This window comes from Anneissia japonica, unplaced genomic scaffold, assembly GCF_011630105.1.
Source record: "Anneissia japonica isolate Jap-2015-1 unplaced genomic scaffold, ASM1163010v1 scaffold1587_len1432017_cov164, whole genome shotgun sequence".
NCBI classification, from domain to species: Eukaryota; Metazoa; Echinodermata; class Crinoidea; order Comatulida; family Comatulidae; genus Anneissia; species Anneissia japonica.
The window spans coordinates 1,393,021-1,419,105 of record NW_022713643.1 but is presented as its reverse complement, the minus strand read 5'-3'; the positions used below and the strand labels follow the sequence as shown (position 1 = coordinate 1,419,105).

The 26,085-nt window shown below is 31.7% G+C and overlaps 1 protein-coding gene across 4 annotated transcripts in view; it reads left to right on the top strand.

Annotated features, from left to right (window-relative positions):
• LOC117108651 (protein Smaug homolog 1-like) overlaps positions 1 to 26,085 on the top strand; it is a 49,441-nt gene that overhangs the window by 10,854 nt on the left and 12,502 nt on the right. For all 4 annotated transcript variants that reach the window (XM_033250743.1, XM_033250745.1, XM_033250744.1 and 1 more), the window contains 4 exons: positions 7,693 to 8,253; positions 10,897 to 11,190; positions 15,775 to 15,884; positions 20,407 to 20,493. In XM_033250743.1, the coding sequence (XP_033106634.1) occupies positions 7,693 to 8,253; positions 10,897 to 11,190; positions 15,775 to 15,884; positions 20,407 to 20,493 (1,052 nt within the window). The remainder of the gene's footprint in view (positions 1 to 7,692; positions 8,254 to 10,896; positions 11,191 to 15,774; positions 15,885 to 20,406; positions 20,494 to 26,085) is intronic.

The window sequence follows — 26,085 nt, the reverse complement described above, 5'->3', positions numbered from 1 at the left end:
AATCTCTAGACAGCTTAAATAAAAAAGTCCTATCCCAAATCTAAAAGAAGTAGTCCCTTATTACACCACACACATTAATGAATAATAATAAATAGAACCTACTAATACTGTAGAACCAGTAGCACCAGTAGAGCTAGGTCATTACAATAACAAAAATATATATCCTTATACTTATTATTCAAATGATATTCAATGGGAATGCCAACAGGAAGTGCTAATGAGGAAACTATAATGTTGATATATTTCATAATAAATTACTACAGTACATGGCGATAAATAGTGGGAATACAAACAATGGGTGCCTCATACACGGCTGGATCCAAAAAAAACTTCTCCCAATACATAACTGTAAATCCATAACTTCCTTTTACGGAAGTAGAAATTGTTGCCGTTATCCATATGATACAAACAAGAAGTAGGCATAAATAAATCAAATCACTAATAAATCTCTGGACTCTTATTTACTGTATCATTAGCAAAAAGAGAAGGGTGCCACGTACATCCTGATTTACTTAGGAACAGAAGGGCGCCGCATACGTCTGGACCAACTTCCACCTCATTTTTGCTATGCGAGTGCTCTATCTTGTGTTTCTATTGTCTTTTTTTACTCTGATTAGTGCTAAAGTTTACATCAAGTGGAAAGAGAAGGGCGCCGCGTAGATCTGGATTTACTTAGGAACAGAGGGCGCCGTGTATGTCTGGACCAACTTTCGCCTCATTTTTGCTATGCGAGTGCTCTACAGTATCTAAGTGTTTTTAGTGTCTTTGGAGACTAATTAAAGACCACTTTTGTTACTATCCAGTTTCCATTGTCTTTTTAGCAGTTTTGGTCTTTAAGTAGAATAATAAAGATAAAAGACATTTGTTATTAGAGGAAGACCTTTATTTATATTAAAATTTTTAATTCATGACAATATTGTACTGTATTTACATTGTAAATTTGGTTCAAGATTAAAGAAAAAAATATATTTTTGAATATAATACAGTAAATAATTTTTAATTATATTAAAATCAATCTATTTTATTAATGATTATATTATTTTTCTAGGTTTAATCAGTGTAACATTACAATCCAATAATCTCCCTTTGTACAGCATGTTTGATACCTATTTATTTTACTAGGTTTAATCAGTTTAACATTGCAATCCAATAATCTTCCTTTGTACAGCATGTTTGATACCTATTTATTTTACTAGGTTTAATCAGTTTAACATTGCAATCCAATAATCTCCCTTTGTACAGCATGTTTGATACCTATTTATTTTACTAGGTTTAATCAGTTTAACATTGCAATCCAATAATCTCCCTTTGTACAGCATGTTTGATTCCTATTTATCTTTGTTCCTAGGGTGTGCAGTAGTATATAAATATACCACTTTTGACATCTCAGTAAATAGTACTTCTGGTTTAAGGTCATTTGTTATGCATGGTTTTCATAAAAACTTCCTTGTATGTCAATGAGTGAGTACATCCGACTCTAGTCTATTACATATAAAGCTTGTCACTGTCAGAGAGCTTCAAACTACTGTAAAGGTTGAAGTACTATAGTTATCATACCTAAGCCAAAAAATAAAATACCATATTTATTTGAATAAATGCTCTCGGTCATTTTTGTTTAGAAGGGTTTTTGTGGGGACATTTATTTGAGGGAGGCATTTATTCAAAGTGGGGCTTTTATTCAAATAAATTGTAATCAATAATGTATAGCAAAAAAACATTCAAATGCACCCAAATTTTAAAATAAATCTGAAACATGTTTTATTAGAGATGAAGCTTTTTTAGTGTGGAGGAGCTACAGTATATATTAATAGAAAAGGTTGTAGATTCTCAGCCCCAAGAAGCTGGGCTCAAATCATGTATGAAGATATTTGTTCTCATCGTAAAGATTAGTGTCTATTTCCTTTAGATCTAAAAGACATACTACAGAAAGTACTAATATTCTTACCAACCCATATAGTGTAAATATTATTGTATTTAATGCACTGTAATGTTAAGTTTAGTTTTGATATGTTAAGTTATGGAATGTATTCATTGATTTTACGGTGGATAAATTAATCTAGTGGCAATTCTTGAGACAAATTTCTGTATTGTGTATGGATCAATTATTATCTCTCTTGTTTTCTCATAATGAAACTTGCAGTTAATAAAAGCATCCCGTAGCGCCATTTTGTAAATGGTGAGTATAGTTGAATGTGAAAGGAATTTAAAACACAAAGTTCTATTTTAGTCTCATAATAGAGAATTAGCAAGCCTTGGTCTATTCATTTTCCTTCACAGACATTGTGGTTACATATTGCAGATTAAGATTTACTAGAAATGTGTATTATTTTTGTTTTGAGAAAGTTGTTTAGATTAAACAAAACATGGTGAACAGCTACCAGATCATTATGCTTACTATTCTGCCTATCTTTACCACCCATTCCGTTACAGGTTTTACAATATAGTGACACTAATGATAATCACACAGATAGGTCCCTCCGTGATTGTAAGTGTGATTTGAGGTTTTTTCTTTTCATCCATTGCTTCCAGTTGGAAGTGAATAGGAGGTTATAAGTCTTTAGTATCTGTGCTGTACGGAAAGGATGACCGTTATGGTTTCCACAACTTCCCTACTATTCTCCCAACAGAAGCTGGCAATGTTTGTTTAAAAACATGGCATTTTTAACCTATTTCTAGTGGTGGACTTTTAAATAGGATAAATAAAAATTAATTGGTCTTGCATGAAAATGAACGTTGAGACTCACACCTCAAGGGTCGTCGACCTAGGCTATTCAATTGCTAAGTAGTACAAGATGATTACATTTTATGAAGGAAAAGCAAGCGGATGGGGACGACCATCACACCACTTGGTAACTCGAAACAGAATATGAGCTACATGAAACAGCATATGAGCTACATGAAACAGCATGGCAGGATATACGAAGATAATGCATTGCTTTAGTCAGTAAATTTAAAACAGCATTCATCCGTGTATCGGTTTGAAAATGTAATCATGCTCTGTTTCGCTATCATACAGTAGTGCATTCGTTATTGCTCATGTAACTGGTTTCATCTAATTTATATTTCTCATCCAAAATAGAATGGTAATACTTTACTTAGCAGAGAGACATTGTACATAAATCACAAAGGATATTTTTCTACATACAAGATAGTGAAATAGCATAGTGATAATATTGCGCTAACATAACAAAATAGGAAAAAATATGCATCTATTTGTAAATACTTATTATATACAGTATATTAAATACGTATTATATTAATGTTTAGTATCACCAACCTTGCTGATGATCGCATGTACAGTAATTGGAGAGTCCTTTCACGTTTATGTTATTACGTTATGATACGGTCACTAGATTACATTAGCAAATGTGTCTGCAAATTGGTGTTGTTTATATTATTGTTAATGAGTCCAGTGGTTGTTAAAATGCTTAATGCTAAACAGTACCAGAATCAAACAGACTTTGTACAGTAGATACTAATACTATACCTCATTAAAAATTAGAGATTTTATTAAAACACTGAATTCCTCATTTTTGATTTAAAGATGTTAAATATTAAATTTAAAATGAGACTCGCATGAAAACATTTTTGTTACTGGATTTTTTTTTTTTAACTAGAATTGTCTGTCAATAAGTGTAAGAATCTGCATTGCAACTACAGAATCCATCTTGTTTTTGTTTTTTTCAGGGAAAATATTTTCTAATAAGTCAAATTGTGATCTAAATTTGTGCAAAGTAAAATCAATTCAAATTTTGAACTTTATGTATATTGTTAGCTCAATATTGATAGTTACTGTAGGCGTACAGTATCCTACTGTAAAGCTGTTTTCTTAGAAAGCATCTGGCGATCATAGACTGAGTAGGTACAGTACATGAGTATCTTATTTTTATATCATACTATCCCAGTTCTTGCCAGTACAATGTTGCACATCCTATATTTTATTCTTTTTTTACTTTGTATAACTTGTCACTTTTAGAAATATACCATCTTGCATGAAATAAGCCTTAAAAAATTACATTAAAACATAGAATAGCACTTTGGAAAAGATTACAAACTTTACTGATACAGAGTATAACAAACAAAATTATTATTAAATATTAGATATTATTAATAAATATTAGATATTAAATAATAATAAATAATGTTAAATTTGGCGAGTTCATTGGCCGAGCGGTTAAGTCAGGGGCACCGCAACCTTCAGCTCTAATATCGGCGCTGGGTCAAACAGCTCACTCGCAAATGGTTCCGGTGGTGGAACAAGTCATCTCGGATAAGGACTTTAAACCGTAGGCCCAGTGTACGCATTTGTCCCATTTGCACTTTAAAGAACCCAGTACATCCTTCGAGAAGAGTAGGGGGTTACCCCGGTATACTGGTCCCTTAAATCCCCTGTTGTTAATTGGATATACCACGTAGGACAGTGATTAAGTTAACTTATTATTGGCATATCCTTGGCACTCGTGCCTAAAGAAATGAAATGAAATGAAATTATATTAAATATTTTATTTTGTGCATTGTCATTATTAGTAAATATTTTTATAGTAGGCCTACCTAAAGCTCAATAGATACAAAATAGTTTAATTGAAACATTTCATTATAAATAGACTACTGTACTTATGAAATGTTTACACAAGCTAATATAGTTACACCTAAAAATAAATGGAATCATCCATTCTTATAATGATACTTTATTTTATTTATTTATTTATGTTCCAGCTAGAAATTCATATCCTGTGGTTTTAGTATTTCTTTCCCCAAGGTTAAAATATTCCAAAATAGGAAGCTTTTAATTTGGTGATGAAAATAATTCCCTAGGACAAATAAAAAAAAAAATGCTTGTTTACACAACAAACATGGATTCAGCCCAAACCTGTCCTAGAATTTGAAGGAAAATATGAACTGAAAGCCTTCGCATGCTCAGATGGCAGTATGTGGTGACATTACTTATTACGTCTCATCGTCGTCTCAAATCAAATTGTTGATATTATGTACATAAAGCAATAAAATTTTAGACTGCATTATGGAAAACATTTTATGTAATTTAGTACTAAAAACTCATTACTACAGTTTTGGTATGTTACAAAAGACTTAGACATTGATCATGAAAAATAACTTTAAATTATTTCAAAGAAAAATATTCTATGTTATTTCAGGATAAATATTTAAAACATCAGATTAATAATGAGACAATTGAATAAATGGCTGGAGAGCAGCTAGGAAATGTAAGCATTGAATAATTGATGGAAAATTATCTCAATTAAATGAGGCATGTTGTGGCAAAATGGCTAAGTTGTAGCAAAAATTGAAATTCATGTTGTTGGTATTTTCATATACCCGAGTATGTGATCTTTAAAATGAGGGGTCATTTATTGAAATGGGACATTTGAAGCCTAAGTTATTGGAAAGTACAGTACTCTTAGAATCAAGATAAACATGATTTTGAGTGATTGCCTTTCAAAGTTATTTGTGTATAGATTGTTTAATAGAATGAACTATCAAAATAACATTAAATAAACAATTTGTTGACCACTTCCAGAACTAATACTTTGGTACATGATTAATAAGACATTAAACTTTTGATCTATAATGAAAAACAAATTTGGATTTTTAGGCAATTTTTTTAGCTTCCATATTTGATAGCTCATTTACTCAATACTGGCCTGTGCGACAACTTAACCATTTCACCACGACATGCCTCAAATGAATGGAAAAATGATGAAATAGATACAGTATAATGTAGATATTCACTAGGATATTTGAAGAAAAATATACTACGTTATTTCAGGATAAATATTTAAAACACCAAATTAATAATGAGACAATTGAATATATAGCTGGAGAGCAGCCAGGAAATGTAAGCATTGAATAATGGATGGAAAATTATCTTCAATTAAATGGATGGAAAAATTATGAAATAGATACAGTATAATGTAGATATTCACTAGGATATTTTGATAGAAATAGGCAGCTACTGTTGGTATGTTCTAAGTCGTCGCAATTCGCTTCCTATTATGCACAGAATCTACAGCTTAAACGTCTCATCCAAAGATGATGTACTCTATTAATGTAGCGTGCAAATGATGTACTCTTATCAATGTAGCGTGTATATGATGTACTCTATCAGTGTAGCGTGTATATGATGTACTCTATCAATGTAGCATGTATATGATGTACTCTATCAATGTAGCGTGTATATGATGTACTCTATCAATGTAGCGTGTATATGATGTACTCTATCAATGTAGCGTGTATATGATGTACTCTATCAATGTAGCATGTATATGATGTACTCTATCAATGTAGCGTGTATATGATGTACTCTATCAATGTAGCGTGTATATGATGTCCTCTATCAATGTAACATGTATATGATGTACTCCATCAATGTAGCGTGTATATGATGTACTCTGTCAATGTAGCGTGTAGATGATGTACTCTATCAATGTAGTGTGTAGATGATGTACTCTGTCAATGTAGCGTGTATTTCAGTACTTCAAAGACACAAGGAGAGGAGCATGTACCAGATAAGAAAGAATGTCCTGGTTTAGCATATACACAGTGGCTATCACATTTATAGATGATTAGATAAGCTCCTCTTTTTTGGAAGGTGTGAGTGGGTAAAGTGAAGTGGTCCAGGAAAGAGACACCTTAGTGTGAAAGAGAGAAAGTAATATCTTCATCCTATCTAATTCTAAGTCTCATATCTAGACCATCAGCTGGTGGTTAAGATGCATGTCTTTGGATTCTGTATTAAATTTCTAAAAATCCCCATTCCTCCCCTCCTGTCCTCATAGTGAGATTTTGATCATCATAAATTCCGTAGTTCTCTTAATTACTTGTCAGTTGATAAAAAGGCAAAAAAAAAAAACTGTTTACAAAGTGAACAGAGTACACTCTAGTTGACAGTCCTAAGGTGGAAGAAATTGGGAATGGATAGGACTTAGGACAGGTTTGCTGTAACATGTTCCTGCTGTGTAATTGATCTAGGATGTTTTTATTCATTCGAATGACTAGATAGGAAACCTATTACAGGATGACCATCTTTAAGCATAAAATAGTACAGATGTTGTGAGTGCCTGTGGCATTTTTTTTGTCGGATTATTCTCAAATCAAGTCCGCATTTTGATATAATGAAATTAATTACATCTTGAAATTGACGCACTAGTCGTCCTTCAGGTTGCAGCAGTGTGTGATAGTTAATAACCCTGTCTCCCTACTTCCTTGAATTTGAGTCAGTAAAGACAGATATTGTACAAAGTCAATAAGGTAATAACATCCTATTTGGTTGATTATGTGTAGATTAAAAAGACAGCAAAAGACAGCAAATACTTATAGTGATTTTATAAGGGCATGTTATTGGAGTAAGCAGATTGATTTCTTTTTTTTTTTTTTTTGTACTTTCATTTAATAGGCCTAATTTGTACAATTACTATCAAGCTAAAAGTTTTATAAATCAAGATATGAACTTTAAAATCATGCTCTATTCCACTTCCAATTTTTAGTGTGACAAATATCTGTGATTCAACCCATATATGGACATGAGGATGTCGTTACATATTTATATGGGCAAATCACCACATCATAGAAAACTTCAGCTTTAAAAGTGTATCGTTTATTGTAAATGCACTGAGGGTTGGGAGGAGAGAACTGAAGAGGACCCAACTTATCAAACTATTTCTTCTTTTTTTTCAGGTTTTGTTGCAAGTTTACTGAGTAAAAGCAAGGAGACTGCTATTGAACAGTTGCTATCACATCTTCCATTGCTCCAGCCTGGAAGTGTCGACGCCAAGAAACAATACTTGAGCATTATCCCAAAAATTCTAGCACACTCCCTTGAGGGTAGTATCCATTTGGACGAATGTCGTCAATTGCTATCATATTTGCTCATTCACCCAGCTTTGACAAACGACGAGCGAGGATCGTTAACGTACTGGTTGGGGCGACTAGATGAGCATGCAAATGGCCATGGTGTTTACCCTCCCAGAGTGTCCCCGGAGGGGTCACCGTCATCATCCCCATACACTCGTACCCATACCACAAATGGTCATTACACCGAACCTAACTATGTACCTGGGAGTAAAATCAATGGATGGAGAGACTCCGGGATTGGCGAGACTCCATCAGGAACATTGAACAATTATAGTAGCAGTGCTGGAAGCCACCTGTCCCACCCCCCACTTACATATACCGTGTCTGCACCCCCCGCAGTCAATAGTCATGCTAGTGGGCCCTCGACTTCATGTATTCTGACAGGTGCGTATATAAGAATGTTTTTAATCTGCAAGCCTCATTCCTCCGTTCATTGACATACATGTATTCACAGTGATAAATGCATTCATTTTCCACATGATTTAACTTCATCCCATATTCCGACTGATGACACACATTTTCCACTCTTATTCACATATTTTTCAAACCAGATGGTCATGTAAATAATTAATAAGTTCCATTTGTTCATTGGTTTTTTTCTTCAGTCTTTGATTGGTTGTTTATGTTTTGATAGTTGATTCATTTTCTTTTGTTAGATGCTTACTAAATTTAAACATTGTTTCTTCCTTGCATTTTCATATTTGTGTTTTCCTCTCATTTTCATAATAGCAAATGAGGCATTGATGATTATGCTATGGAATAATGGTAGTAATATACTAGTGTTATATAGCATTCTACATCATGGCTATGGAATAATGGTAATAATATACTAGTGTTATAGTATTCTACATCATGGCTGTGGAATAATGGATAATATACTAGTGTTATAGTATTCTACATCATGGCAAGTCCTATGCGGTTAATATTATCGCGGTCATTAACTCAAATACCTACTGTATGGAACACAACTTTAGCACACTGAGAGAAAAATCCTTAATATTTGAACATTGGTGTTCAAGCCTACTAGGTACCTACTTATGCTCCTCTTCGAAGAAAGATAACTGTAGGTGCAACACTTCAAACACCCGCTTCTTCTGCACAAATGACCCAACTTTTTTTTAAGCAATATAATAAATTGCACCCTACTGTAATCCCATATCAGGTTTCGGCATCTTGTTTATAGTCATAAACTGCTTTTTAAGCATGCCACAATTCAACCATCATGAATCGGAATATCATATAGGTCATATTTTATTGCATACTATATAATGTTTTCTGTCTATATACAGGCACCACCTTTAACCTGTTTGTACCACCTAAAAAAAGAATGATTAAAATATTGAATTTTGGATTTGCTTACTTGTATATATATATGTAGCTTTCAAGTCTGAATAAGAATTGGGAAAAAAGTTTCCTTTAGATGCATAATATTACCTTTCCCGGTATTCAATTTAAGTAGAATGTTTGTTTCATCAGGTGTCATTGTTGATCACCAATTGTTGTCAATTTTTAAAATTTATTTTGTTTGGGCCTTGTATCCCTTGGCAAAATGTGCGGTATAGATTTCTGTGTTATTATTAAGTATATTGCCATTTGAAGCAAATAACTTGTATCTTAATGACACAAGATGCGTAAACTGGAAAAAGTCTAAAAAACTTCATTAAAACAGTAATTGCTTTGTTAGAAGGATCAAATCTGTTGTCACCTTACAAGGAGACATGGATTGAAACAGTCAAATTTTCGCTGATCTATAGATTTTAAACAAAAATCCTCGAACTCAATACCAGCCAGTTTACAGTAATTATCAAATCAAAGGCGAAAATGATTTTGTAACTGCTTTAGTGAACTGTCCGACCGTCAATAATAAAGATTTCGGCCAGTTAGTGTACCCCTGCCATGGAAAATGGAAAATTTAGAAAAATGTTTATTGAAATTCATTTTTATTACACCCTCCGCTTTCCTGAAATTTTCAAAAGTAAGATATATATGGCTTAATTGTATACAAAGCATTTATCGATCTCATTACTACGCACATATTTATTTTTATTTTCTCCTCTGCCTACGGTAGATGCTTTTGGCAAAATCATTTTGCTAAAATGTTATTTTTACTTGTCTTCCGCCACCCTCTAACGATTTTTAAAACACTCCATAACTTTGCTATTATAAACAAGGTATTAAAAAAGGCTTTGACTAAGAAGCAAGAAAATGTTTTCTTATTATAATATTCCATTGAAACCCAATAACTTACACTTTACATAGGCCATTCTTTTTCCATATTTATATTGGTTACTTTCTGTTATTCTTGTTATATTTTCAATATTTTTATTTTGTATCTGTAATATATTGAAATGGTACACTCAACAAAATTTCCGTTTTTTGGACTATAAAATAATCTTGAATCTTGAGTCTTTTTAAAAGCAATCTTAATGTGTAGTGGTTCAAGACCGGCAATATATTTTTAGGACGCAACATAATTCAACGACGTAGATTTATTGATATAACATTGACAAGCTGCTCATCAGCAGAGGTTGTATTTTATTACCCATAATAATAATGTTAGGTGTGTACTGTATATAGCATCTTTAACAATACAAAGACTGTGTTAAAGTGCTTGTACTGGAAGTGCATTGCCCCTTGGATCTAGTAAACTTTCGTCTTTGCATCAAAGCACTAATTAGGATATTTCTATCCAAAAGAATTAGGACATTGATCCTCTACCCATTCATCTTCTACTGTCTTGATTATTTCAACTCTTTTGTATCCATTTCCTAAAATCCATCAACAGACTGCAAGTATTTCAAAACTCAGCTACACATCTACTAAAATTTACTAAATTAAATTTTCACATGTTAGACCATTCAATCATACCTTATGTTATCTAACAGATGATTTTTACCATTATCACGATCAAAATTTTTGAATACATTTCTTTTGAAGCTCCAGTTTCAGGGGACAATATTTTTTTAAATTTTATGATAGTGTGCATTATAATATTTACTTCTTTTTTACTTTTTTTTTTCAATTCAGCTGGATGTACGACAACTCTCAACCTTCCTCAAAAAAATAATCGGAATTCTCTAACCCCTCCCGAATCAATGGTGCAATCGTCATTATCAACACAAGACTGGTATTCTCACGAAGATCTTGAAACACGAGGTAGTAGATCGTTGCATTTGCCATCACAATGTAATGAGCATGCTCCGTTGTCTCCTCAAAGTAGTACAGCATCGTCTGGTAGTAGCACGGAAGCACAAAATGAAGAGACCAGTTCACAACCGTCGCAAAAGAGTAGTTTCCGCGAGGAAGGGAGTGGTATGAAAGGTGAGTATACATCAAAACAAACAAACCAACCTACGGAATATTAATGAAGAGAATTAATTTAGATTATAGATACTTTGGCGACAGCATAGTGAAGGAGATAACCTAATAGAGGAGGTCAATGTTCTGGTAAATATTGGCTGAAGAAGACCCTAGAGGGAGCTATAGGAACAAGATCATGCTGACAACCACAAGAACAAGATCTTGGTGACTGCAAGTGGACCAGGGTCCTTTTAAGAGGTAAAGGAATGAGACCAAGGTGTCTCATGGTGACAACCAGAGGATCAACACAACACCTGGTAAAACATAATCCCGATGACAGTGACACCCAGAGGAAAGGGATCCTACATACACCAAAAACAACAAGGCTTTATTGATTCTTGGCGACACCCAAACAAGCACCACCATGTTGTCTCTTGGAGGAACTGACAGCTAGAGAAACACAGTAAAGTTGGCACCTAGATGAATACTCTAGGTTCCTTGGTAACAAGCAGCCTAAAAAATCATGTTGGTACCTTCTAGAATGTCAGGAACCATGATTTTTAGCTACCAGTATATATTTACACAATACCATTATTTTTAGTGGCTTCGATCATTCAAGAAACAGTGTATTACAGTATATAGCATATTAAATTTATTTGCATGGAATCCTATAAAGAAAAAGAAACAAAATTCATTCACTCACTAAAGAAAAATAAATTGTATTACAACTGAATAATTGCAGAACAAGATTATGTGACCAAGAATCAAATTTACTTTGAATCCAAAGTGAACCAGAATTTCATTTGCCAAATGAAGAAAGTGTTTTGCTAGGGAATCTTCATTGTTTATTGTGTTTGTCGTCTTATGGAAATCGATATTGATAAATTTAGTCCGAGTTATATTTTAGAAGATATGTGTGTTGCATAATAGACCCAAATATGTGCTATATCTACAGTAGTTAAAAAATGTCTTGCATCCAATAGCATACATTTGTCAATTGCAAGATATAAGTTTATAATGTTCTGCGCTAAAGCCTTGCTCACATTATTACATATTATTTGACAAATTTGTGTAATATGCCCATATATGGGCATGATAATTTCATATTATTACATCCAAATATGGACATATCACATTTTTGTCACATCAAATTCAATAGTGTGGACATGCTGTCCAGAATCACATTTGGTGTGACACATTTGTGTCGTGCCCATATATGGGCTTAATGATGTCATATTACGCCAAAATATGGACACGTCCCATTACTTGTCACGTGAAATTTGATAGTGTGAACAAGGCTTTAATCTCAAAAGACTTCAAGGGTCTAAGTTGCTTTAATTATGATGAAACATCCTGACATATAGAATGTTAACTTATAGAGCTTCTTAACCACTAGGTTACAGCTCTACATAACTCTGCATTGCGTGATAATTTTTTTCCATAGAAATTGAAAGTACTGTTTCACTTTGGAAAACAAAAGCAGCATTATTATATTAACTAATAATAATTATGACATAAAGGTTAGTTCTGAAGCTTACCGTTATTTGCGGAAGTCCGGTTAAAATAATTAGTTTCTTATTAATTTGTTACAATCGTCAATATAGTTCACTTCCTTCACGAAACTAATTTAAAAAAACCCCCATTCAATTCACGTGATGCAAATTATCAGTTTCACGAGTTAAAAAAAAAAAAATTCTACCCTTTAGTTAACTTTTTTGTAAATAGAAAATCTTATTGGTAGATAATTTAGGGAAAGTGTTTTGCTTGGTTAAGGTACTCATCTTCCAAATTCCAAGGGAAAGGTTCGATCCTTGCAAAACATTTTACACAACTAAAGAAATAAGTTCTCACATCTCATGAGAATTGGCTATTGGTAGCTTTCAGAGTCCCAAATTATCAGCTTCGTTGGATGTATCATCATTAAAATGACGTAAAAACGATTTAGAAAAGCCAGAACATGTAACTATACTTCCTCCTTAAAACTAATTTATTTAAATTCAATTTCCCCCTCTTCTCTACTGGCCCTTATGTTCTTTTTTATCATTAATTATTATAGTAATCAAAATAGTATGATAACTATGAAGGACCTTTTGTTTCTGTCATCCTTCTGTCTCTTGTTTCTGTCTTCGCCCTCCTTTTACATTTATTATAAATCCTAAGCTAAAACTTTGTACACCTGTCTAAGTTTTTAATCTTGGTGTTCTCTACTTCTGAAATTTGGGACTTTAAAAGAAGTAACTCGGTTTTGATGCTGAACATTTAATATTGACGGAACATTATTTCTGCAGAACAATTTTCCTGTAGTGTGTTGCAAGATGGCTTCATTCCAAAGCTCAAAATTTTACCAACTTCCGATTCTTATCACGGTCATCCTAAATTGTTGGCCAAAATTCAAAATTTTTTGTTTTTTGTTGTAAGGTTTTAATTGAAGGTTATAATTTTTATAGAGAAAATTCACAAATTGATAATGTTCCAAGAAAGATTTTGTTAAGAAATAACATAATTGGTCGAGAAGAAGTGTGACCTTAATAAGATTATTGTGATAGTGCCAAGTATGTGTTCCTGTTCCGACTCGTCATATATAGAAGATGCAGATATTTTAGCTGAAATTTCTAGAAATTCATTTCCTTACAGCATATATTTTGTTAAGTTCTTTTGAGGTTCTTAATCTTGTAATCCGTTGTTGGTATTTATGAAATATCTTTCTTAAAATTTTTAAAAGTTGAATGACCTTTCTGGTCGAGTCTTCCCGCTGTAGAATAAATTGCAATGAAGCCGAATGCTTACCTTCAAACCACATGGTCCACGATGCTTACCTTCAAACCACATGGTCCACGATGCTTACCTTCAAGCCACATGGTCCACGATGCTTAGCTTCAAGCCACATGGTCCACGATGCTTACCTTCAAGCCACATGGTCCACGATGCTTACCTTCAAACCACATGGTCCACGATGCTTACCTTCAAACCACATGGTCCACGATGCTTACCTTCAAACCACATGGTCCACGATGCTTACCTTCAAACCACATGGTCCACGATGTTTACCTTCAAACCACATGGTCCAGGATGTTTACCAAGAGAAATTTTTGATGTAAACAACTGTACAAAAATTAGTTCCTTTGCTCATTTTTTTTTTTTTTAATTTAAAATGTGAATGGTTTGTATTTTTGTAAAATGCATGAACATTTAGAATGCTATAACGTTCTATATCTCAATGTTTGGAACAACACATCAAAATACAGTAAAAGAAGACTTTTTGGGATGTAGGATAGTATTCTGTATTAAAAAATGACAAGTTCTTGTTGATTAACATTTCTTAATTAACTATTCATGAGTTTACATAGTGCATTTGTACATGTTGATTAGTTATTTTTTAATTGAACACAAAAAATATTTTTTCCGATCCTTGTTTATGGTGAGTTTCAACCTTTAAATATACTGATTTAATTTTGTTTTAAATAAAAAATTTACTTTGACATTTGCCATAAATTGGTTATACAGTTAAATTTCAGTGTTTTTCTTATTTAATGTCAAATCTTAATTCGTTCTCTCTTATTACGTCCCTAACTTCCAATTAATTTTTATGATAAGATTTGCTTCAATTTATGCATTTAATCATCTTTGTAAATCAAATGTTATGATAACAGTTATTGCTTACTAGTGGAGTGTAAATGTCAGTGCTGTAGTTTGGACAGTATCAATTGGAAAATGATGATTATTTTGAGAGCGAGCAGCTCAGCTCAATTGGCTAAATGGTGGTATCCGCTGTATGGAAGCTAAATCGTAGAGATCTGTTGGTTCCCGGTCCAATTCCCATTGCTGCTGTCTTTCATGTTTTAGTTGGAGGGCTAAAATGCAAGTTTGTATAGCTGGGCTGTTAAAAGTACGCGACCGGCTGTCGGAGGCATCATGAATGTCCCGGAGGCATTTTCAAGGGGAGAAAAAAAAAACTGTTGGACTATATAGGTATAGATAACATTTGGTGCTGGAGGCATGTTATTAAGACAGTTTTTATGGTCGGAGGCACAAATATTTTTAGCGCACCACCTTATTTGATGTTTAAGCTTTTGGTCTTGGGTGTAATGTGACCTGTGCATGTTAAACAGCATAGGTACATTTTCTGAAAAGGAGTAGGGTTTGTCTCCCGGTGTACTGCCTAATCACCACTAGAAGGACCCACTGGAGGTTTCTTCTGAATTTCCTGGATTATTCTTGGTGTTTACACTGAATATATCTAAGTCCAATCCAATTAATAGTAACAGCAAAGTCTATCATATTGCATACTCATTTTTCTGTGGAATTACTTTTAGTTTAATCTGTTTCAAGAATTGTTTTATCATGGAAATTGATACGAATATTATAGTATAATAACTTTAATGAGATAAAAATGATACTTCTTCTGAATTTTTATATATATTTTTTTATTAAGATACTTAAATGTATCATGGAAACGATTTTGCGCAGCGGGATATGGTTTGATTTCTCAACCTCGAGGTCAGGGTTTCAGTCCTTCACTGTACATTTCACTTTAGTCATTGAGCTGTACAAGCAACCAATATGTATCATGTCATTCATATTGTTTTATTTCTTTTGTTTTTTTAGATGTTCCCAGTTGGTTAAAAACTTTGAGACTCCATAAATACTCCTATCTCTTTCAACAATTAACCTACCAAGAGATGTTAGATCTCACAGAGGAGCAACTTGAAGCTATGGTATGTTATTAATGTATTTGTTGTTGTAATTTGTTGTTTATTATTACAGTACTACATACAGTATGTAGGCTAAAGGTGAAGGTAAGAAATTAACCTGTAACATGCAGCATCAATGCATACACACAGTAAGTATCATAAACTTTTCTTAATTTTAATTCATTTTAAATTAAATATCACATAGTATTTTAACTGCTTCTAATAGGAGAAAGTTTTTCAAGCCTTGTTCATAGCTCTTCTCACAAATGCAAATTAAAAAATAGCTACTATAATTTTCAAATAGATTTGTTAAACAATTTGCAACCCGTTTCTTTTATGTTATGTTGATTTTATATTAAGCTTCTTTGAATAATTGTTTTTGAAATGAATTATTACAATTTTCAGCTTGTAATTCAAGGTTTGTTTGTATCACCTACCAAGAATGAATGAAGATAATGATAAATAACTATATTATATTATTTATTCTTTGTATGTTTACATTTGTGTGAAATAAATATTATTCAGACTTCGACTAAAAGCATCTTTTTGATATTCTCTTGCAGCAAGCAACTCTCCACTGAATGGAAATAAATATATAATCCAGGCCTCATTATGAGGCTTAGCCCTGAGAAAATACTCTGGCATAAGATGCTATGTTCTGTTTTTTTAGAAGACAAGCATATTAACTACCAAAATAGATACCTGATAAGATCTAGTGTACCTGTATAATTACCATATTTTTGTTGGCTTACATTTGAATTATTCATTCTTGTATGCCTCTTTCGAATATGCCTGTTTCAGTTTCCTATTCTGTGATTGGTTGTTTCTTGGCTCACACTTAATAGTAAATCATCCTTTTATGCCAGTTTAAAATGAGCTTCTTATTCTGTGATCCAACTATCTATTTGCTTGTGCTTAAATAATTCATCAATCAATACCTGTTTAAGTATGAATTTCCCGTACAGTGATTGGTTAATTTTTGGTTCACTGTTAAATAATGTGTCCATTTCCAGCAACCTAAACTACAGTATGCCTGTTTATAAAAAAAAAGAGTTTTTCTAGACTTGTCATTTGGCTGACTCTTGCCTCGCGTTTAAATACATCATCCTTTTATGTCAGTTTAAGATTGAATTTCTGTTGGCTCGCACCTTAATAATCCATGAATCAGTGGCTGTTTTTCTATTTTGTGATTGGCCGTCTTGCACATACTTGCGTTAATCCTTCTATGCTAGTTTATATCTTGTGATTAGATAAATAAAACAGTTAATAACTGTGTGTTTGTGTATAGCAGAGCCTGTGGACAATACAGTAATTTAACTATGAATATGGCTAATAAATACAAGAATAATTACATGAATGGAATGTCAGTATTAAGCAGTATGAAATCCTTGGCTTATGCCACAAAAGACTAGTGTTTAATAGAAGTGTTTTTATATTGCATTGTTTAATTTATGTGTTAATTGTTTATCTATGTTATTCTAATGGTATATGTTATAAATTAAATAATGGTTGTTCACCTCACCTCAAGGTTGATATATTGATTTCTTTTTTAAACTTTTAAGAGCCTCTTCTGCAATTATATATGTAAAAAATTAATTTATTAAATACTTATTTTATTTCATTATTTTTAAAATTTATTTTACAAATTATTTTTTTGGTTTCTATAAAATGATTTTTATTTGTGTTTTGCTTTTGAAAAACATTATTTTAATGCTAATGATGTAGACTGTTTACTACAAAAAATTCTAATCTATATTAGTCTAGACTTGCATAAGTAAAATTGTATTATTTTTATGTCTATTGATACTTCCATTGATTGATGAGGAAAATATTTCCAATTTGAAGAATAACTTGCCGTACAAAGTATGCATTTCAAATATTGATTCATTAATTTTAGAAATTATTAGCTTGCAACAGACTGTATGTCATTAACCTTTACTATGCTACAGTTTTTTTTTTTATTTTACATACTCTTTCAAGGTTGTTTATTATTTTTTATTTCATTCCCTATTATTTTTTATTTTATTCGCTCAAAATTCAACAGCAATGGAAGTTGCCAATTAAAGAATTGAAACAAAAATATACTCTATAAATATTTGTAAAAATAGAGTTACAAAAAATATAGTTAGTTACAAGATGACATATAATATATTGTTAAAATGCACCAGGTAATTAAAAAAAAAAAAAAATTATAAAATCTATGATGGACAGTTATTTTTCAAAACAATTTATACATTAATTTTTAAAAGCTAAATTACTGTTGAAAAAAAATGTCAGTGTTCAAACTTTGGATGAAATGAGTTTGAATCCCCTTTTTGGAAATATTAACCCTGTTGACAGGAACATAAAATGCGGACTTCTAACAGTTCGAAAAGGAACATGAAAACTAAGAAAATGATTTAGTTTCTTTATATACAGATATTTGAAAAATAAATCTTGGTCGAATATGATTGTCTTTCATTGTTAATTGTTACTGTATTTCAATCAGGTTAATCAATGTTTATATCTGCTTTATTTTATTATTATTTTTTTTTTTATATTCCTTGTGGGTGATTACATTAAGTTCATTGTTTTATAAGGCAGGTGGTAATTTGCCTATCTGATGTTGCCTTTGCATTACTATACTTTTTAATTGCAAATACTTGTGAACATTAGACTGCATTTATTTTGAAAATTAATTAGTTCCTACTGTATAACATTTGCTTTATAAATGCCTGTACTGTCCATTAGTTATCTACAATTACATTTATAACTAGATTACAGAATTTCTAAAAATTTTATATTTGTGAGATAGCTTTTAGTTAAAAGTCAGTGAGCTAATATATGGCAGCCGTTATTTTGAAGATATACATGCCATCACACTGTGTGTAATAGTGTATGAATTTCTGTAAGGTTTATTGGATCTACATTGTTAATGTAATTTTTTTTCAGTTAAAAAAAATATTGAGACATCATCAATCAGAGTCAAGTTTTCTCATTACCACGTATTATAGTAAATATTAAATATTTGCATTGTCAGTATTATCATTATAAATGTCCTGTAGTAAATATTATCCCCTGTTATCATTATTAAATTAATGCTATTATCGTCAATGTAAGTATTCACTATTATCATCATAGCCTATGCCTATAAGTGCTTTGCAGTCGCAATCTATTATTATCGTAATTTTATTCGCATATTCCTACTGCATTACACATCACACTCTGGAAATGTTGACGTAATAAAACAATGGCTTTTCCCAGAACAATATCCTAACACAGAGTACCGGAAGTCTAAAGTACGTTTACTAAAGATACCATCAGTTCTAAAATTTGAATAGCTGTTTTAAATATGAAATTTTATTTACTTCTAAAATACAGATAAAATCTCCTGAATTGATTATTGGCATATTTTTACTCTTGAGTCTTATAAGGAAAGGTATTATATATAGATAAGGCGACCTGCGTATAAGACGACCCCCGAGTTTGCGAACGTTTTTGGACAATATTCGCATGTTGGGCGTCATGCCGTCGGAATTCATACTTTTTTGCTGGTCTTTATGGTCTTGATACTGCATCTAGCTGGCTAAAAAGGGAATCAAAATGTAGGGCTAGTCTCCAAAATGACACCATTTTATGGTCTTTTAATTGTTAATCAAAAACTTACTTCCCAGTATTTAAAATAGTGTTCATTCATACCACAGATCATATACAGGATCTGTGTTCATACTAACATTTATTAGGTTCATTGCAGTAGTACATTCGCATGTTGCGGACGATCTACACATAAGACAAACATTATTTCAAAAATCAGATATTTGTATGTTGGGCGTATAAGACGACCCCTTGTTTTTCTTATCGTAATTTGGTATTTTAAGCCTTGTTTTATACGTGAGTGTATGCGGTGTGTGTCTAAAGCCCTGTCCAGGCTATCAAATGTGACCTGCCTTAATATGGTCATGATGACATCATACTATGCCATATATTGAATTGAGTTGAATAGCTTGGTGGTTAAGATGCTTGCCTTCCAATCCTAGGGTCCTGGGTTCAATTCCTGTCAGTGTTGCAGGATTTTTTCTCACGACCAAAACAACTCCACTCCCTAAATCTCATAATATTGAGATTTAGTTTGTGTAAAGCATCGTGTGTGTATGTTTGTCTTATGTAAGGGATTGTCACCTACAAGTAGGACAGTGTCATATTCACTATTGACAATCCTTGGCACATGTATTGTGTGCCTAAATACATAATAAAAATAAAATAAAATAAAATATGGGCACATTATGACTATATATGGGCATATAATAGTTTATTATTTGATATTCTGGATAAAGCTTTCCAGTTTATTCAAACTTTTTGAATGTTGAAAGGTGCATCAATTAATTTTTATTCTGATTTTCGATTTGAAAGCTAATAACGTACATTTATACAAATCAAACACCAATCTGAATATTGAACTTTTGTCAGGTTTTTTTTTTAACCTCAATATTATTATAATTTCCATTCAAACCCTTAAGAAGTATCTACTAATTGTCAATTTTATTTATTTTTAATTTTTTTATAACAGAATGTTACTAAAGGTGCGAGACATAAGATAGTCTTGAGTATCCAGAAGTTAAAAGAAAGACAAAGTACATTACAGAATCTAGAAAAGGTAAGGAGCAAAGCCACAAAGCTAACCATTCTACTTCATCTTAATTGTCTGCCTGCAGAATTTGACTGAGCATTTGTCGGCACTAGGCCCCTATATTTTTAGGTATCTTTTATTCAGTCTTTTATTCAACAAATATAAATGTACATAAAATAATTGGCAGTAATAACTGAATTGCAATATGAGTTGTTAAGACATCATTATATTTTGTGAGGAACCCGAAAAAAATTAAAGGGTACAAAGGTGCGTAAAAGATAAGGGAAGGAGAAAAGAAAGGAAAAGAGAATATGGGTGTTGTAATAGATATGGAAAAGAATGGGAATGAAAGTGAAAGGATGAAATAGGTTTAGAGAATAGTAATTAAAAAAAGAAAGTTTTCACATATTTACAGAATGTTCTTTTTAATTAGCAAAAGAAAATAATTTATGTTGAAAGATAGTGAATAAGAGTATTATAATGTAAAAGATGAGGGATGAGCAATTAATGAAAAGGAGAAAAGAAATGAAAAGAGGATATGAGTGTTGGAATAGATATGGAAAAGAATGGGAATGAAATTTAAAGGATGAAATAGGTTGAGTGAAAAGTTTTTCCAGCTCAATACAGATTGAGATATCTTTAAAATACATTTGCGTTTAGTGACCCACGCATTAAAATTTACTACAGGAACATAAATAGAAATGATATTAAATATTAATGCTGCTGTAACTTGAACGAGGCTTTTAGCACGTTGATATTTTTAAGCATTTCACAACAACTTAAGTGGTGTTTTTCTGCTTAGCATAGATAGGTAGGGAAATCTTTGATTTATCAGCAGAGATCAGTGGAGATTATATTTTCATTTTGCATCGCTGCGGTTGGATTAGTCTGGTGCATGCGACTCCACGCAATCATCGCGGGCATTATCAGCAAAACAAAATATTACTGTGATGGGCTTAATAAATTGTTAAAATGTGTGCTCTTTTATTCAAACAGTTATGCAATTATATTCCTAAAGTTAATCACTAATGTATTTTTTTCTCTCTTTACAGTATTTATATTTAGTAATAATAATAATGTTATACTGTATAATAATTAGGTTAATGAATTGCTTAATTGCTAATGCTAACAAATACATCATCCAAATTATGATAATTATATTGGTATTAGTAATTGTAATATTGATGATAGTGATGATGATAGTGATAATAGTGATAATGATAATGATGTGTGATAATGGTATACAACGATGATAAAGATGAACATAACAATACTCTTCAATTTCTTTTGATCAGCCAATAATTTTAGTCAATCAGTAGCCACACAGTAATAATATTATTTAGGAAATGGTGAGTGATTTATAACATTTTGTATTGAATATACTACTATAGTACAGGGGCGGATCCAGAGATGTCCAAAAGGGGTGGGGGGAGTGAGCCGATCGAGATAACAATATCCTGGGGGTTCCGGGGCATGCCCCGCGAAATTTCTGTGTTCTAGACGCCCGAAAATAACCTCAATGCCTTTTGGGCGCTAATTTTTTTCTTTTTTCTTTTTTACTTTCTTTTTTGACTTTCCAAAATGGGGGCGGGGGAGGGGACCAGCCCAACCCCCCTCCCCTTTTAAATCTGTCCCTGCAGTAGTAATGGTATAGTTAACCAAAGGTTAGCTATATGATCACATTCAATCTTTGTTATGTCAGGTTCTTCATCACTATAAACATGGTAGTTTATTACACATGGCATAAACATACAAGTGATAGGCCATAATTATTTTATAGTTAGAATTTCATTAACATATGGTTGTACAAAGTCCTTTGTATTGCATGACTTGATCTTTGACATGGTCATGTGCAGAGTGGTAATTATGAGAGGGTAAACCATCACAAAAAAAAAGGAAAAAGAAATGGTAATAAATAACAGGATGATAAGAATATAAATAGCTTAGAGAATATAACTACAGGATGAGAACAAGATAAATAGTCAGCAAACACTAAAATGAGCCAACTAGAGCCATATATTAGTTTAAAATTCCACTGTATGAAGGTGGCAGCAAATTCGAGGAAGAAAAGGAGGACAAAAATCAACTTAAAAGATATGAATTTTGTATGATTTGAATTGAGTTTAACATGTACAATCTTAGTTTTAGTTTTGCTTCTCTAGGGTATGCAGGCTTAAATCAGGGACCATATCAGAATTAAAGAACCTTAAAATAAGTTCTAAATGATATCAAAGACTAATATATCGTCATTGAATATTAGTGTATGTAGTGAAGTGAGAGAGTGCTGTTTATTAAAAATATAATGAAGTTTGACTAATAATACTTTTAAACACATTATGCAAATTTGAGATAATACAATAAAAAAAAAATATAATGATAATGATATAAAAATACAATAAAATACACTATCTTTTATGTCATATTTATATATGCTGATTTTTGATAAGATATAATAAGTATTTCTCATTGGAAATCAGTTTTCTTATCAGTAAAACAAAACATTAATAATATTCTATTAACGTTGTTATTTTTCTCAACTGATTTTATGATCAGTTGGCAAATACATTGTGTATAATTTACTTGCATAATGTATTGAGAGGCTTATCATTTTGCTGTAATAATGTATTTGATTTAGTACTAATGAAGTATTATAGCCATCTTTCTCAAGTAGATAGTAATTCAGTCAAGCGTATATAGTATCACTAGTGTAATGGGAAAATCACCATCTGATGAAGGTAATTTTATATTTATGATGGCAGGGATAGTGATAAGATGATAATGTAATAATGATGGTAGTGAGGGTGATACTGATGGCAAAGATAATGGTAATGGTGATACCTATGGTGATGGTGGTGGTTTTAATGATGATAACGATGATTGTAGTTGTACTGATGGTGATCATAATGGTAAAGGTGATACCTATGGTGATGATGGAACTAATGTTGATAAACAATGATTGTACTGATATTGGTGATGTAATGTTGACACTGATGATGACAGTGGTGATGATAATGGTAGTAGTGATGATGATGGTGGTAGTAGTGATTATGATGGTGGTGATGATGATAGTAGTGGTGATGATGATGGTAGTAGTGATGATAATAGTGGTGAGGGTAATACTGATACTAATGGTGAAGATGATGGTAATGGTGATACCTACAGTATGGTGATGGTGGTGGTTTTGATGATGGAACTCATGATGATAAAACAATGATTGTACTGATGGTTGTGATGATAATGGTAGTAGTGATGATGATGGTGGTAGTAGTAGTGGTTATGATGGTGGCGATGATGGTTAAGGTGATACTAGTGGTGGTGATGATGATGGTAGTAGTGATGATGGTGGTGGTTATACTAATGGTGAAGATGATATGGTACTGGTGATTATGGTGGTTCTGATGAACTGATGGTGATAATGATGATTGTACTGATGATGGTGGTGATGATGGCAATGTTGACAGACACTGATGATGACAGTGGTTATGATAATGTAGTAGTGGTTATGATAATGGTGGAGGTGGTAATGATGATGGTGATAGTAGTAGTGATGATGGTGATGAGAATAATATTGATACTGATGTGAAGATGATACTTATGGTAGTGATAGTTGTAATAATGATGAAAACAGACTTGTTTAGTTTCATGGTCATGTAGTACATTAGGTAATTTATACATAGAAATCTTAATTCTGTTCTTTTTTAACAAACAACTATATGAATTTTTTTTTACTCAATGTAGGATTTTAAAATACCAGTGCGGTTCAATTCAACAATTCAATTAACAATTCAATAACATTTATATACTTTTTAAAATAATAAGTGATACTGTAACATTAGAATAATGGAACATTGCGATTAGATGTTTCCTTGACATTTAGAATGGAGTACCAAGTACATTTACATGGCTCTGTAAATCATCTTTTCACATCCTGTCCGGTGATTAATTGATCCATAATTAAGTGTGACAACTCTATGCTTGCAAATAATACAGACATCTTCTCCCCTCCATCACTATTAGCAGTTGTATCTAAGCTCTGTCCAGACTATCAAATTTTCTTTGACAAAAACTATTGTATGTCCATATTTAGTCATGATGTGCCTATATATGGTCATGATGTGATGTCATCATGACCATATATAGTCATGATGTACTTATATATATAGTCATGATATAATGTCATCATGACCATATCTGGGCATGCCGCATGTTTTTGTCAAATAAAATTTTAATAGTCAGGAAAGGGCTTTATATTTTTATAAAGTATATATTTCTTAATTATGAAATCATTTTAATCAACTATAAAATAATAAAAATAATAATAATTTGATTGATAGTTGGGAAAATAATATTATTTTATAAGTATGAAAGCTATTTTAATCAACTAATACAAACAAAAGACATATCAATGATTTTACTGTAATTTCTTTATTAGCATATTTAAATTGAAGTACCCATCAAGGATGTGAAAAAAGTATAATAATAATAATATAGTACAAAATATTATTATACTAATTCTAAATGTAAAATATGCAGCTTTTGATACAGGCCACCATTGTTTAAAATTTGTTGTCCTTGATACAGTATAAGAAACATTACATCATGAGGAAGAGATTGTTTTCTGACAATTGAAATAAGACACTTGTTTGTTTACATTTATAAATTATATTAAATAAACATAATTTATACAATAATTCGTTTTTAATTGACATGACATTACCTTGACTGAGCAACTGTTTATCCTTTTTATCATTTATCTTGTATTTCCTGTAAATTCAAAGAAATAAATATATTATAATTGTATTATGGCACTACCATATAGAAAGAGAGTGATTATTTCTAGCTATGTTGAACCATTATTTTTATCCATTTACTGAATATATGACAGTAAGGGATCAGCTCAACATATTGAAAATGATACATTTAGTAAAAAATACTACTTATTTTTAGTAACATTTTTATTGTAATTACGCTATATAAATTTACGTAAGGGATCACCTAGGCATATTTACATCATATTTATTATTTCTAAGCTAATAAACACGGCAATATTGTTCATGGTCTATAGTAAGACTACCATTATTTAATAGTAAATGGAATATTAGGTGTATTATATGTTAACATTATAAGTATCATCTTCCACTATGTTCTAATAGGTTTTTTTAAATAGTAATTAATTCATATTTTATAGTTTAATATTTTAGTAGGTTGTATATTTTTATTAATATAACACTGAGGAATCATTCACACACATATTAAATGTTTGATAATCTTTCAAATTAAAGAACACTAAGATTTCAATAAGTGACCATTTTAAAGCAGTTTATCTTACTTCCAAGTATTCTAATTCTTTGCCAAAAATACATGTAATTTGTTGTACATTTACTACAGTGTAATAAGTGAGAGAGTGTGGACACATATAAACTTAATCGCTGTAACTATAAGTCTGTGATCCTGTTATTCATCCAGCTCAATACTAACAATGGATAACTATAAATAACTTTTATGAAACCTATTATGAAGGAATCCATATCAAATAATAAATTAATCAATGAGCGCTGTTATTTTGATAGTGAAGATATTAATCATGTGCATTGCTAGTTACTTAAATTAATATTTAAA